This window comes from Erythrolamprus reginae, chromosome 5, assembly GCF_031021105.1.
Source record: "Erythrolamprus reginae isolate rEryReg1 chromosome 5, rEryReg1.hap1, whole genome shotgun sequence".
In the NCBI taxonomy this organism is placed as follows: domain Eukaryota; kingdom Metazoa; phylum Chordata; class Lepidosauria; order Squamata; family Dipsadidae; genus Erythrolamprus; species Erythrolamprus reginae.
The window spans coordinates 55,651,897-55,668,554 of record NC_091954.1 but is presented as its reverse complement, the minus strand read 5'-3'; the positions used below and the strand labels follow the sequence as shown (position 1 = coordinate 55,668,554).

The window sequence follows — 16,658 nt, the reverse complement described above, 5'->3', positions numbered from 1 at the left end:
TACTTTCTTGACTACAGCAGAGACAGAGTTTTTAATTTCTTTGTTTCAGTGTTGAAGCTTGGAATTTAATTATTAACCTTAACATTGATATCAAACAAGAAAATTCTTCTTTGTGTTCTTATAAAAGAATCTGCTTATCATCTGTTCCTTCCAACACACTGAAACTTTTGGATCCAGTTTTTTCATCGGTTTTTAATAAAAAGCTTTGTTTATAAAGTTTCCTTGTATTCATTCTGTTGACTTTCAGAAAATATATTCAAGGAGACCATCCTTGATTGAATATTAATAAATAATGCAGAATGGAAATTGAGAGTTTGCAATTATACATTTGCATGTATGTTATCAATGTAAATATATTTGAGGAAGAATACAATATTTGGAAAGGAATCATAACTACACATATTACATAGTGCCAATCTTCCCAGAGTAAATTCCATGTCTATCTGATTTATGCTGAACCTCATGAGAACACCTGAAGACAGTGAAGTGGTTAAATGGAATCCACTAATTCCATATGTTAAATTGTAGTTGAACATACTTCTGTTATGTTGAAGAATATCTGTGTTGGGATTACAGGATATTTGTAATACCTATCAATTTTAGCACAGGCCAGTAAAATCAAACTTGATAACAATGTTTCAAAAAGGGCAAAGAGACTATTCTACAGTAAGTTTACCAAAAGACACCTTTTAAACAATAAGAACCAATACTTTTTTTAACAATAAAAATCAATACAAAAATTTAATTCCTGCATAGTACTGGCATTGTATTATTATTTATAAAGACCCGGATTATGCCTGTAATTTAAATATTTAGAATATAGACAAATATAAAACAATATAGTGTTTGTTTTGCAAATATTAATATCAAAAAAGCACATGCTGATCTCTCAAATTTTAAAGAAAGTCCTTTCCTAGATAGTTATTGTTATATGTAATTGCATTTAATATGAAACTAGGAATTTGATAAATATTGGACGTTTCCCAATTTCATGTCTGGCTGACACCAAAGGATGGAAAAAGACCTTCTACTGAACAATTACTTTCTACTAAATATATTTTTACTCACTCTTCTACATTGCCTTTCCTGATACATATATATATACATATAACATTGTGACAAAATGAATATAAATAACAATAGAACAACAACAATAATAATAATAATAATAATAATAATAATAATAATAATAATTTATTAGATTTGTATGCTGCCCCTCTCTGAGGACTCAGAGCGGATATGTATATGTATATATATCTGTTCTTTCCAACAATAATATATATACATTTTTGTCTGATTGTACTAGTTCAGCAATATACAGATTAAATAGCATAGCTGAATAATCTCATTTCTTGCAAATGAAATAGGTTTATCTGGTTTGATATTATCTTTGTTAGCAACAGTTGAAAAACTACAGCAATATTTCATAATCAAGACAATTCTATACATGAATAACTGCAGTTTTAGTATAAATTACTATCTATAAATTATTTCTGGAAACTGTATTAACCATGAAGTTAAATGAAACACAGTTGCTATTAATACAAATCCATTATGTATGATTGAAACAAATTTGTAATAGGGTATGTGTACAAACTGACAGATTTTTTTATTTGTGTAATTGTTTTGTTTTTACAATTTAGCTCTGTTTCTCTATTATGCTCCATTAACATATTTAACATCAATCAAATTATACTTTTTGTATTTTTCTTACACACACACATATATAATATGCATCTTTTGGATTATGTAATTTAACAATTTTTTAAAAATGGTCTTTTATTGACTTTGTATATTTTTAATAGCTGGAACAATATCTGGAGAAGAGATTCCTGTAGTTTCGAAGACTAATATCAAGGAATATAGGGACAGTTTTTCCTGTGAAAAATTCAATTTCAGAAGCAATCCAAATATCACTTTCTACGTATATGTCAGCAACTTTTCATGGCCAATCAAAATACAGGTTAGTATAAACAAGTAACATCTGAATTCGGAATATGGTGTGATATCTTAGATTATGAATTATGACATATTTTTCTTACTGTGTGTTTTTAAAAAAGAATTCCCAGCTTTTCTGAAACTGTACCATCTACAGAAATAAGGATTAGCTTTATTGTTTGTTGAAAATCTAGGCATGGCATGCTTTTGAGAACCACAAGCAATTAGCTATGTGATAACACTGTGACTTGATTCTATAGAAAAAAATGTTTGATCTATCACAAAAAGCCCTAGTTTAGAGGAGAGATAAAAAGCAGAATTTCAGAATGTTCCCGACAATTTCTTTAAGAAATGAGCAGCCCACTTCCATCTCCCAAAGCATATTCTTCTTAGCTGATTCACAAGTATTTGTCTTTTCTACTTCTGTTTGTGGAACAACATTGATTCATGAATCAAGATGGCAAAATAATGTCATTGAAAAAGTATAAGAAACAGCAACACATATTAATCACTCTGAGAATCTTTATAACATTTTCTAATAGAAAAGCTATCTTATACTCTTCTTCAATTTACACGGCATCATAGATGGTTAATAGAATGATCTTAGCATTTAAATAATAATAATACAGTACTTAATAACACCCTTAAGAACAAATGCATAGAAAGCCAGAATTGAAAAGACGGCAAACGCTGTCCCTGCAAAGAAACTGAAGAAATAGTTACAGTAACAAGTTAGCTGCTTCAAGATCACACAGGATGATACAAATAATAGCATGACAAAGTACCAACAATTTACAATGGAATATCTGAAAGAGATCCATTTGCCTGCAAGCAGGAACTGGTGGGATCACAAATAGACAAAGGTCTGGATAGTGGATGTGCCATTACCTGGAGACATCAGAACTGAAAGGAAAGAACTAGAAAAAGTCAAAAATATAAAGACTTGCAAGTATAAGTAAAACAGAAGCAAAAGAAGCAAAGATAGTACCAATAGTTATAGACATCCTGGATACAATCCCAAAAGTACCAATAGTTATAGACATCTTGGATACAATCCCAAAACAACTGGAGTGAAACAATACATTTAAAAACTATCAAACAATAACATCTGCCTATGCCAGATTCTTGAGAAGCTCGATGGTTGGATGAAAATGCCAAATCCAGTCTAAGCATCTGGCATGCAACCAACCATAATGTATTAAACTTTTATGCTACCTGACTCTCAATGACTCTGAGCTGCTCATAACAATCAAACACAGAAATTACAATAAAACCAATAAAACATAAAAAGATAAAGACAAAAGATAATGAGTATAAAGAAGTGAGGATTTCAAACTAATAAGTGCTACCAGCTTGTATGTCCTGATAAATTTAACTAGGAAGTTCATTGTTACTGTTTTCTTTAGGAATATACAGTGTCAATAGGTAGAATTGTCTGATCATCCTATCTTATGTTTTGAATTAATGAGACTTCATCTTTCTTTATGCTACGCTTTGAAAAGTTTTTGATTGAAAGGAATGTATTACAATATATAGAAGTGTGTACAAAACAATTCTTTCAAAACTGTTCAAGCAACTCCTTTACACGTACAGCCGGTTCTCTAGAATGATATTGAAGTGAAGTTCCTGTGTATGCACATACATGCAGCCACAGCGGAGAACAATTTCTGCAGTAACTGTACAAGAACAGGGTCTCACATTTGCATGCACAAGAGACTGTACATAAATTATGTTTCTCAAAGCAACTTAAATGATGTGAAACAATATTGATTTACTGCTCAATCTCCTAAAGATTCTAAACCCCATAATGATTTGGTGGCAGTTGTTTGTCAATGTATAAAGACTACATTTAAAAAATATATTGATCAGACACTGGAATGTTAAGGCAGGATACTTTCATTTCCTAAAACTACTTTGAATATATTATTCCGGTAACTGAAGCATCTATTTTTCTTCAAAAAAATATCAGACAGAGTTATAAGAATAACAGCTTAAAGCAAGCACCATTAAACATAGGCAGAGGTGTGGGAGGCAGTGTAATGAAAATTAAGATTAAATCTAGGTTTTTAAAAACAGAGGCACTGTAATGAAAATTAAGATTAAATCTAGGTTTTTAAAAACACATGAAAGGTCATCAGATTGTCAATCAACATTCTTGATCAAAATCATTGAAGTGAGTTTTCAGGCAAGAAAGGAACAATGAAATCTCATGACATTTGGCAATATCATGAGATTTCTGTCATTTTTAAAAAAGTAATATTTATTTAGTTTAGAATTGCATAAATACCATCTGTGAATAACATGTCTCACAGGGGCAGCACAAAACTTTAGCAGTGAGTAAATGTATTATAGTGGAATATATTTCAAAATATTGAAATGTAAAGTTGGTATTACTAATTTATCAACAAGAAGTAGGACAACATCACATAATCTAGAGTATAATATATTCTCATCTCAAGCTTCAGTTAACTGGGAAAAAAAAGTTTGCTTCCTACAAGGTTTGTTAGCCACATCCTAAAATGTATAAATTAGCCAGTAGAGACAATATCATATTTTATAATAAGATTTACAATGGAAACTCACGAGGAGCCCTAGTGGCGCAGAAGTTAGAATGCAGTATTGTAGGCTAACTCTGCCAATAGGCTGAAGTTTGATTCTGGCAGGCTCAAGGTTGACTCTGTCTTCCGTCATTCTGAGGTTAGTTAAATGAGGACCCAGATTGTTGGGGAAGATATGCTGACATTGTAAACCACCCAAAGAGTGCTGTAAATCACTATGGGGTGGTATACAAGTCTAAGTGCTAATGCTGTTGCTAGATAGTCTGTCTTTGCATCTCCACCCTTAAATAATATTGAATTAGATATTGCGCTTAACAAATGTTGGCATTTGCGTGTGCAAATTTTTGTTTTCTGGTTGGTTGGTATGTTTAATATAGTGGAGTCACCAGGTGTTAGTATGCAGTAGGAACATTTTGAACCTTTTGTTTTTTTAAAAAACTTTTACTTTCCTGATTTTAATTCAGAAAAATAAAATCACCTGTTAAGGATACATCTGTAACATATTTCATAATATAATATAAACCTCTTAAAATATCTTGAACTTTGGAGAAAAAAATGATAAAGATGCAGCATTGTAAACAATTAGGTGCTATTGGACAATTGGACAATTTCCATAATAAAAGCATGCACATTTATGAAATATAGAATCCAGGGTAATGTATACAAGCATGCTAGAAATTATATCTTAATTCTACTTTTCCTGATTATGATTCTACTTTTCCTGATTATGATTCTACTTTTCCTGATTATGATTCTTAAGGATAATTAAGGATTATGATCCTTATGGATAATTTTATAAAACTATTCATTTTTCAGCTTATTGAAAATACAGACCTATTGTTACAGACCTAGTGAAAACTTACTATGGTATTATACTGAAAATAATTATGTACAGCACTTGATTTTTTCCCCTTCACCTTAACGAGTCATATATTAAGCAGTGTAGAAGAAGATTTTTTTGTCAATCAATGGAAATAGAATTTTCTCTCAGAACTTACTTTTAGTATATTTATTGGTAAAGAAAGAAACATACTACTTAAGGCACACTGTGCCTGTAATAAGCTGATTAAGCACTTTTTGTACAATGATTACACTGATTTTTTAACCTAATAAAAGTTCATTTATATTCGTAGGCATTCTCTTAAAGAAACTCTTGTGCTTGTTTTCAAAATGTGTCTTTAGAATTGTGTTTGGCTTTTCTAGGGAGCTAGTGGGAAGGAACAAAAAATCAATTGAAGTAGTACTGCTTGCAAAGCAATCAATTTGCTTCTATTATAAGTTGAAGAGCTATCCTGAAGGTTTGAAGGAGATATTTGCTGTGTCTGCGGTTATTTTTCTGTAATATGGAGAAAAGATATACGCTGCTCAAAAAAATAAAGGGAACACTTAAAAAACAGAATATAACTTCAAGTAAATCAAACTTCTGTAAAATCAAACTGTCCACTTAAGAAGCAACACTGATTGACAGTCAATTTCACATGCTGTTATACAAATGGAATAGCTGTGCAAATGAAATATTCAGTGAGAATATTTCATTCATTCAGATCTAGAGTGTGTTATTTGAGTGTTATTTTTTGAGCAGTACATTTTCATTCTTTCTTTAACTTTTTGTGATGTTTTTAAGGTCATGGCTGTTAACTTAGCACTAATAAGAATATGTATATGTGTATGTGTATCAGAAACCACACAGATACAGACAGACATATACACACATACATCTGTGTTTCCAAAATAATGAACTTTAAAATTTTGTTGCAAGTAAATTACCTAATATTATACTTTAATATTATACCGGTACTTATTGATACATTACACTTTTCACCTCCACATTTTTCTCAGTGTTCATATTGATTTTATTGAAGTGTTTACTTATACTTTGCTTTGCTTTGTACCGTGTTTTTCACACTATAAGATATACTAGACCATGAGGTGCTCATTAGCTTTAGAGAAAGAAAACAAGGAAAAAAACCTTCCTCTGCCTCCCAGCATCCATCCGGTATTCATCTGGCTAGCATCTTTGCAGCAAAACAAACATCCTGCTCAGCTTCAGCACATTATTGCAGGCCCAGAACGTGACTCATCATTGCGCCCACAACTAGTCGATCAACTGAGCTGAGCTGCCGCTGCTGCCAGGAAACACTGGACTCTTCGCTACTGAGCAGCTGATTGCAGTTGGATCGGCCTGCCAGAATGCTACCAACCAGCTGCTCTAGGCTGCCACCGCTCACCACCTTCCACCACTGCTCACCACTGCCATTTGGAGGAAGGGGCAAATGGTGCTGGTGAGGATCCCTGCCTCTTAGAACAGCTGATTGGTGGTATTAGAGGAGGCCAATCCAACTGCTGATCAGCTGCTTGGTGGCTCAATAGTGTGGCGGTGGCGAACAGCAGCAGCGGTAACAGGTGACAGGGTGAAAGGTGAGGGCGAATGCTTCTGCCACACCAACTCCCTCCCCCTGCCCAAATATTCACTCTCTAAGATGTAAAGAAATTTCCACCCACTTTTTCTTGGTGTGTGTGTGTGTTTTATAGTGAAAAAATATGGTAAGTTCCTCTAAGCTTTATATTAATTAATTTTGTAGGATAGAACTGTAAATAGGTTTTGGGACTAAATCGTTTTCTGCAGAGTTCATGCCTTGACTATGAATTAAACTTAGGAGCTACTCAAGAGGTATATCTGAAGTTTGAACTCATCATAGTATCCCATTTGCTATGCAGTCCAAACTTGGCATCATGCAATTTCTATCTTTTTGCCCCAAAGTTGAAGCAATACTTTTTGAGGTATTTGTTTGATATAGATGAAGAAGTGGAAAGGAATATCAAGAGGTAGTTACAGAGACAAATTGTGGAGTTCTTTACTCTAAAGCAGAGGTGTCAAACTCGTGTCATCATGGCATCATCACATGATGTATCAGGACTTTTTTCCTTTTGCTAAACCAGGCAGAGGCAGGGCCAGCATACAACGCATCTGGCTCTCAGCCCACGAGTTTGACACCCCTGCTCTAAAGCTCTAAGAACCTGCTCCATGGTTGGTAGAGGTATGTAGTAAATGGTGATAATATCAAAAACTAAATAAGATAATTAAAATTACATTTACATTAACATTTTATCAGTTTCACTTATTAAAATATTTGTATTTTAAAGTTATACAAGTTGAGGCAAGTTTCTTTTCCATTATAATCTATGTTCTGTGTCAGAGGTGACAAACTCATGGCCCGGATATGTCACATGCTGGCCACCCCCTCCCTCCTGGTTTAGCAAAGGAGGGAAAGCTGCAATACATCATGTGATGGCAATGTGACACCATGAGTTTGACATGCTGTACTATATTATAGTAATGTAGAAGAGTGAACTCAATACATAAAGCAAGTAGGCATTTTTCTGTCTTGGGATTCAGAGTTTTGGTACTGTCTGAGAAGTGGTTTAAAACAAACCCACCTATTTTTTATTGGAGAAAAGCAAGCATGCATGTGGATATGTCAAGAAAGAAATCAAGCTTGGAAGACAGCAGAAGTGCCGGAAACAGCATCTAACTGGAAGACAAACATTTCAGCAGCAGTCTTCAGAGAGTGAAGAAGACTGCAGTTCATAGACTTGCAAGATTGGTTGAAAAACAGATTGAGAGATGGCAGAGGAAAAGATGCCACCAAAATCTGCAAACCAAATCAAGCCTGGTATGTTCAGTAGCCCAAATGTAGAGCTCCACAAAACACCTTCAGCAACAGAGAACTGGGTGTGCTGGGACTAGCGAAAAGGCCACTTGGAATTCTGTGAAGAAGTAGAAACATGTTCTCACATGGAGAAGGACTAAGAATGACTACAAGAACTAAAGACCTTGGTTGTGGGGAAGAAATATTTAAACAGCTATGAATTACGATAGTTTAAAACATAGTTATACAAAACACACAAACATAGACACAGAGATTAAAAATATAGATTAAATAAGAAAAGAAAGAATGGTAAACCTGTTTTGAGCCATGGTGGCGCAGAGGTTAAAATGCAATACTAGACGCTAATTCTGACTGCTGGCTGCCTGTAATTTGGAAGTTCAAATCTCACCAGGCCCAAGGTTAACCCAGCCTTCCATCTTTCCGAGGTAGGTACAGTGAAAAGCCAAATTGTTGAGGGCTGTAAAGCACTGTAAAGCGATTTATAAGTCTAAGTGCTATTGCTATTGCTACAAGCTGAGAAATAGCACAAAGTTTAGAAAAAAATAAGAATTTATGTTTGTACAATAAAACAGTAAAAAGGAAGTGGTACTCTCTTATTTGCTAGTTAGAGATTTCAATTTGTTTGTGAGCTGTCCAGAATCCCTCGGGAATTGGGCAACATACAATTGTTGTTGTTATTATTATTATTGTCGTCGTCATCATCATCATCATCATCATCATTTGTTTGTTTTGTCAAGTTCGTATTGGTGGCATACTTGAAAAAACAAACAAACACAAATTCTTTATATTGATCTTATTGTAATGACATCACCTGTTCAATTTTAAATATATACATATGCTTTTTCTTCTTTCCTTTCCCTTTAATTTTATATTTCCATAGATTGCATATACGATTAATTATTAACTTCAATTAAGTACTCACCTATTAGCCATTCATTTATTGTCCATTATCATTTTCACCATGATAACACTGAAAAAATATTTATGAACAATTTATGACCTTTGCAATGTCCCTCAATCATATGACACCTTGGGGGCAGGACATCCTGTGTCAAACCTGTTTTTATTTTCTCTTTGCAGAGCAAAGAGATTGCAGAGAAAGGAAAGAAAGGAATGACAAGAGATAGACTGTTTGCCCTTCCACATATTAAAAGCATGGGTTAGCAACCTAGGGATGGTAGTCATGGGCATGCTACATAAACAACTTGCAATACTCCTCTGAAATTCCTTCTGCAAAGTGAGGTGGAGGGGGGACAAAGAAAAGAAGCAAGCAATTTCTGTAGGCAATATTCTCTTTGTCTAGGTGATTTCAAGTGAGTAATATATTTACTTTTCTGAGCATTGAAAAAAGTATGAATGTGCTGGCAACCTAGCAGCTTATTCACTTGAAATGTATTCCTTTCCAGTCTGTCTGTGTTGCAGGTGCTGGAAAGGGTCAGGAAAATGAGATCCTGCATATAGAAATTGCCTGTTTGCCCCCAAGTAAAATAGTGAGATTGGAGGGAAATGTACTGCAAGAAAGCTGTTTGGTTTTCTACATGTTTAAAGCAGTGTAGTCCTGCCAACAGCCAGGGACTGGGAGATGCAACACATTATGTAAACATTCTTGAAATCCCTTCCTCTGCAATCTCTCTGCTTTTCAGGTAAAATGCATAATGTTGGTTACTTAGTGATGAATTGTTGGCCTCAATTGGGCTTGTTATGCAAGGACTACTTGTACATGGTTTATATAATGCTGAAAGAGGAATGTGATAATTTCAGGTTTTTGTTCGCTTGATGTGTTATAAATCAAAGGAGAAATCAAAAATTGAACACTTCCTTTTAAAAAGTTTATTTTAAACTTATTATTAGCACTACTTATTAGCAATTTTATAGATTTAAAAAGTTCACATTAGAAATAACCACATAAAGGTAATAAAATATTCATTTAAATTAAGAAAAAAAGTTTTATTGACATTAAATTAAAATTAATGGGATATATAGTAATATAGTATAGTAATAAGGCTGTAGTAGAATTTTTTAAAAAAATGTTACACATGTACACCCATGTATCCTTGCTTGATTATACTTAGTACATGTAGAATACACCCTTGCTTGGTTATACATGGTACATATAGAAAACCTTGAGCTGTTTGAAAAGAATACAGTGATCCCTCGATTAGTGCGGGGGTTACGTTCCAAGACCTCCTGCACTAATCGATTTTCCGCGGTATAGTGGTGCGGAAGTAAAAACACCATCTGCGCATGCCCGGCCTTTTTCCATGACCGCGCATGCGCAGATGGTGGAGCCGGGGAGCAACGAAAGTGCAGAAGCCGACAAAGATTGCTTTGAATGTCGGCTGCCCCCACCCCCCAACACCCGCCCGCCTGCCGTTCGCCCGGCCACTCGCTCGCCCGTTCACCCGCCCGGCCGCTCGCTCTCTCGCTGCTCAAGAGCAAGAGGGGGAGAGATAGAGAAAGAGAGAGAAGGAAAGAAAGAGATGAGAGAGGGAGGAAGAGAGTGTGAGAGGAAGAAGCAAGATAGAGAAAGAGAGAGAGAAAGAAAGATGAGAAAGGAAGGAAGAGAGTGAGAGAGAGGAAGAAAGAGAGAGAGAGAAGAGTGGAAGGAAGAGAGAGAGAAATGATAGAAAAAAGGGGAGAAAAAAAGAGAAATGAGAAAATGATTGAAGCAGAGAATGACAAGAAAGAAAGAGAAAGAGACAGAGAAGTGACTCTTGGTGATGACGTATGACGTCATCGGGTGGGAAAAACCGTGGTATAGCAAAAAAAACCGTGGAGTATTTTTTAATTAATATTTTTTGAAAAACCGTGGTATAGCGTTTCGCACTAATCGAGACCGCACTAATCGAGACCGCACTAATTGAGGGATCACTGTATCTGCTATCTGTGAACTGCTATGGTAATTTTTTTAGGTAATCTTTTTGAACATGTTAACCTTTTGCCAAAGTTTTTAATGTTTTAACCTTGTTAATTCCTTTAAAGATTTGTACAGTTTGCTTTAAAGGGAAAGTAGTGATCTAAATTAAATGCTAATGAACTTTATTTTGAAAAATGTATTAACTTTTCTATTTAACATTGATTACAAGACAAGGGGAGAAATCAAGCAATTAAAAACTAGTGCAGTACAAAAAATACATGAACATTGCTTCACTAATGCTAATTCCATTTGGTCTCTAAATGACTTTCATATAACTTTGCTTCCATTTATTACATACTGTTCTGGTGTGACCTGAATTCTGACGGTATTACACAATTGTATTATATATCCAGTATATAGGGATTAAACTAGAAGTCTTAGGTGAATAAGATTTATTAGCTATTAAATGGTGCCTGGTATGATAAAGCTAATAAGCAGAATACAACAAATTGGAAGGTATACTTTATTTGAAAGAATTATTCCAGATGCATGGGTGGTGGTGAAAATAAGACTAGCATTATGTGTGAAGGAATGCTTACAGTAAGTATATTGAGATTGAGAAAATCATGCATAACTGTCTTGTTAACAACAAGGTAAGATTGTCAAGCAAGACAATCAAGCAAGATTGTCAAGCAAGACAATCTTACCTTAGATAAGAATACATGGAACACGAAATAACAATGATTTATTGTAAGAATGTTATAGAGTACCAAATCTTGTAGGAGAGAGAGACATAGTAATATGTCTCCATTTACCAAGAATCTGTTGAAAAAAATTGATTCGTTTAACACTGCAAATTCTTGTGGAATGTTTCATTCTTTTTTTTTAGAAAGTTAAGTAAGAGTAACAGAATGGTCTTACTGCATCCTACTCAGTAGAGAACTGGTTAAAAACAATGAGAATTTTGGGAGGAAGTGACTATGTCTTCCTGGGGTTCAAGATAGAATTAAAAAAAATGGCACAGGTACAAATGTACAATTGGACATTTCATTTCAGGAAAGCCAGTTTTAATAATTTAATAATATATGCCTTTTTCTGTCCAGATATCAGCAAGCCAAAAAAGAACTCCCATTTTAAACCTGATCAAATAAGTCAACTTTATATTTCTTCCCTTTATTATAAAACAATCTTGCTGTTTAATTCATTCAAAGTTCATTATCCCATGTTACAAATTTCTTCTAAATGTTAACAAACCACTTTTAAGCCCAGGAGGAAGAATTTGTTTGAACTACTCTCTTGAATTGGTATTTTAAATTTGACAGTGGTTAAAAGCAGCTGGCAATGGTTTAAAGCATATCTGGTTAGAAAAGCTAAATAATGTTGGGCTAAGGAGGTTGTACTTGGGATATCTACCAAGAGTTGATCCAGAAAAAAATGTATAAATAATGTAAATTTATATTTTTAGTTATTAATATAGCTACAGTATATTATCATAATTAGTTTTTCTTCTATAAGTTAAAAAGTGCTACTGTTTACAGCAGGGAAGGAGCAAGGCTCTTTCTCAGAGGTATGTTTATAGAAAATCCCGTTAATATACTTTGGTTAAGAACTATTTTTTCCTTTTTTAGATTTAAAACTGCTTAAGAGCAAATGAATGTGAGATTTTTTTCCTGAGTATTCACTCCAAAAGTTGTTCTTTGACATAGAACAGTGTGACCTTTGTATTTCTTGTAACTGTTTTATTTTTATTCAGCAGAGTGGATTTAGAAAATGCAAGCTTTATATTATCTGATTTTTTGGGAAGGGATTTGAATATACATTTTATTGTAGCAAGCTTTTTTAAATGTTGCACAGTCCTTTAGGTGTTTAAAGTGAAATATAATTTTTTTTAGCATGTTCCTATGCCTTTTGTAATAGAAAATAGGCAGTTAAGTTTTGAAAACATTTAATTCAACTAGAAAGAATGAAAATAATACTGTACTTTAGGATGTCAAATTACACAGAAATAAAAGCATTAAAACGCCTCTTAAAATATTGATTTTATCATTATTATTATTATTATTATTATTATTATTATTATTATTATTATTATTATTATATTTTAAGAGACTTATTTTAATGTTTCAACTTATGTTGCCCAACTGTCAATGACTCTGGGTTGGTCACAACAAACAAATTATAATAAAATCAATAAAAGATGATAGGTGTAATGAAGCAATAGGATTCTTTCTTTTTGTCATTGAAAATCTGGATGAATGCCAGATCTTCATGGGTTTTTTAAACTACAGCAGAGTTTATGAATTCTGGGGGCATGTGACATTGCAGAGACGGTTCACTTCTAGATGACTTTTTTAATCAAAGGAACCCAGAACATGCCAATCCATGAGGTTGAATTGGGTGGACAGATACTGTTGCAGACAAGCAATCCCTCTAATAACAAGCTCTATGCCTTTTGGGTTTCATTACTAGTGTTCTAGAGATGTGCTAGAGGGTGCCCCTAGAAGGAGGTCAGTAATTCCCCCCCCCCAGGGTAATGGACGGACAGATGTGATTGTCCTTGGGAGGCAAAATCCACAGCCACTCCATCTTGTCAGGCTTGAGTTTAAGCTTGTTGACACCCATCCAGACCCCAACAGCCTCCAGGCACCAGCACATCACTTCCACTGCTTCGCTGACTGGACATGGGGTGGAGATGTATAACTGGGTATCATAAGCATACTGATGATACCTCACCCCATGCCCCTGGATGATCTCGCCCAGCGTTTTCATGTAGATATTAAATAGCAGGCGGGAGAGGACCAACCTGAGGCACCCCACAAGGGAGAGACCTAGAGGTCGACCTCTGACCCGCCCGCTAACACTGACTGCGACTGACCAGAAAGGTGGGAGGAGAACCACTTAAGAACAGTGCCTCCCACTCCCAACCCCTCCAGCGGACGCAGAAGGATATCATGGTTGATGGTATCGAAAGCCGCTGAAAGGTCAATAAGCACCAGAACAGAGGACAAGCCCCTGTCCCGGACCCGCCAAAGATCATCCATCAGTGCAAGCAAAGCAGTTTCCATGCTGTAGCCGGGCCTGAATCCTGACTGCTGAGGGCCTAGATAATCAGCTTCTTCCAAGGACCGCTGGAGCTGGAACGCCACCACCTTCTCAACAACCTTCCCCATAAAGGGAAGGTTGGAGACTGGATGGTAGTTATTAAGCACAGCTGGGTCCAGGGAAGGCTTCTTGAGGAGGGTGCACACAAGTGCCTCCTTGTAGGGAGCTGGGAAGGACCCCCTCCCCAAGGAAGCATTGACAATCTCTTGGACCCAGCTCCGTGTCACCTCTCGGCTGGCCGAAACCAACCAAGAGGGACATGGATCCAGTAAGCAGGTGGCGGAACTCACAGCTCCAATGGCCTTGTCCACTTCATCAGGTGTCACCAAGTCAAACCCCTCCCAGACAGATGGACAAGGACAGGCCACAGTCACCTCGACTGACTCATCGTCAGTCAACACTGCTGTCCAATCGGAGTCAAAGTCCGTCTGGATCTAAGCGATTTTATCAGCGAAAAACGTATTAAACTCCTCGGCACTGCTCTGCAAGGACTCCCCAACTCCCCCCTCATTAAGAAGGGAGCGGGTCACCCTAAACTGAGCGGCCACGCAAGATTCCACTGATGCAATCAAGGCAGCATGATACGCGCATCTTGCCGCCTTGAGCACCACTTTGTAAGTCTTAATATGAGCTCTTACAAGTGTTTGTCGGATTCGGATTTACTTTTCCTCCACCGCTTCTCTAGATGTCTCTTCTGGCGTTTCAACTCCCGGAGTTCCTCAGTGAACCAATCAGCTCTCCGGGGTCTAGTGCCACAGAGAGGTCTCAACAGCACAATCCGGTCAGCCTCTGTCGCAGCCTTGTTCCAGGCTATGGCAAGTGAATCTGGTAAAACCCCAAGTGCCCTCTGAAAGCCCTCTGGGCCCATTAGGTGTCTAGGGCGGAACCACCTAATCGGTTCTGCCTTTCTGTGGGGGAGGATTGGAGCCTTGAAGTCAAGCCTTAGCAGAAAATGGTCTGACCATGACAAGGGCAGAACATCTAAGCCCCTTAGTCTCAGACCATCACTCAGCTGCTCCTAGAGAAATATCATATTGGGTGCGTGCCCCCCCCTCGTGAGTCTGACCCTGAACTACTTGGGTCAGGTCTATGGCTGTCATGGTGGCCATGAACTCCTGTGCATGTAGATCTGGCGGTCCTGGCACAAGGCCAAATGTTTTTAGTGTTGATGCCTTCCTAAGTGTCCACTACCACGTTGGATTCGACCATTTGCTACCCACGGTTATCTGTTCGCTACCCATCGTTATCCAGATCTACTGGTCTCGGATAATGGGCCACAATTTACATCCACCAGATTTGAAGGGTTCCTCGCCAACCTTGGCATCAAACATGGCCTAGTAGTACTGTGACATCCTGCGGAGAATGGATTAGTTGAGCGTATGATACATACAGTTACAGGGAACATGGGATTTTTTGCCATAGGGAGTAGGGGCTTTTTGTACTGAACAATAGCACACAGCAGAGTAATCACTTACCTGGGCTGGATGTGTCTCTGCCTGGGAAAAGTCCTCTGACTGAATCTGAGATCAATGACCAGCAGGCTTTGCCAGGAAGTAACTGCCTGGCAGAACGGCCACCAGTAGAACTTAGGTGATCTGGATGGATTCGGAGAAGACCGGCTTACTTGGCTGATTACACATGCTCCAACTCTAAGGGGAAGGGGTGTAGTCTTCCAGAGAGGCACTAGATGGTGCTGCTAGAAGTGCTAAAACAAATAATCCCTGATCGGTTAAGACGTTATTGGTTACAGTATATAAAGGAAGCTGTCACTTCATGACAGCTGAGTTCTGTCAGAAGTTGTTAAGCCTTACTTCTAAATAAAGTTGTGTCCCAGTTCCACGCTTGGTTCTTGTGTCTGAGACTCACGAATACTTCAATTACTAAGTACTACTATGTTGAATTACACCTGGAAGTAAACTAGCACCTAGTGCATCTTCTGAAGCAGAATGCTGCTGCATTATGGACTAGTTGAAGTTTCTTGGTGATTTTTAATGGCAGCCCCATGTTTACTGTATTGCAAGGTAACCAGACAATGAGTGGCTGTCAGTTTGATCTAATGGTTACAAGATGACTGTTGTACATAGCAGCAGTTTAATAAATGATGGTGTACTATGACATTTTCCTCACCTTACCCCTGAGATCTATGAACACACTCACCCAAACTAAATATGCTCTGTTATACCACCATTATCTAGTGGTAAGTTATCAGGATGCCTTGCTATTCAGAGATGTTTCAGTTAACATTCAGTTAGATATCAGGAGAGAGAGCCTGGTTAAACTGACCATGCGACTTGTAAAATTCAGATTGCTTTGCATCAAGGAATACTTTTGATTCTTGTGAACTGTTAACTTTTAGGCAAACTAGTATACTTTCATTAGGATTCATGATACTTTAACTGAAACATTTGTTTCTTTGAATAACTGACACAAAAATGAAGGCAATGGAGATTGTTAAGATGGTACCTGTGAAGCATTATTTACTTTGTTTTGTCTGTTTGTCTGTACCTAAGCAGGTTTTATAAGTGTGCTGTT

General features: G+C 36.5%; 1 protein-coding gene across 2 annotated transcripts in view; it reads left to right on the top strand.

The window, feature by feature from the left end:
* Nucleotides 1-16,658, top strand: part of ATRNL1 (attractin like 1) — a 578,768-nt gene that overhangs the window by 219,400 nt on the left and 342,710 nt on the right. For both annotated transcript variants that reach the window (XM_070752642.1, XM_070752643.1), the window contains exon 24: nucleotides 1,806-1,963. In XM_070752642.1, the coding sequence (XP_070608743.1) occupies nucleotides 1,806-1,963 (158 nt within the window). The remainder of the gene's footprint in view (nucleotides 1-1,805; nucleotides 1,964-16,658) is intronic.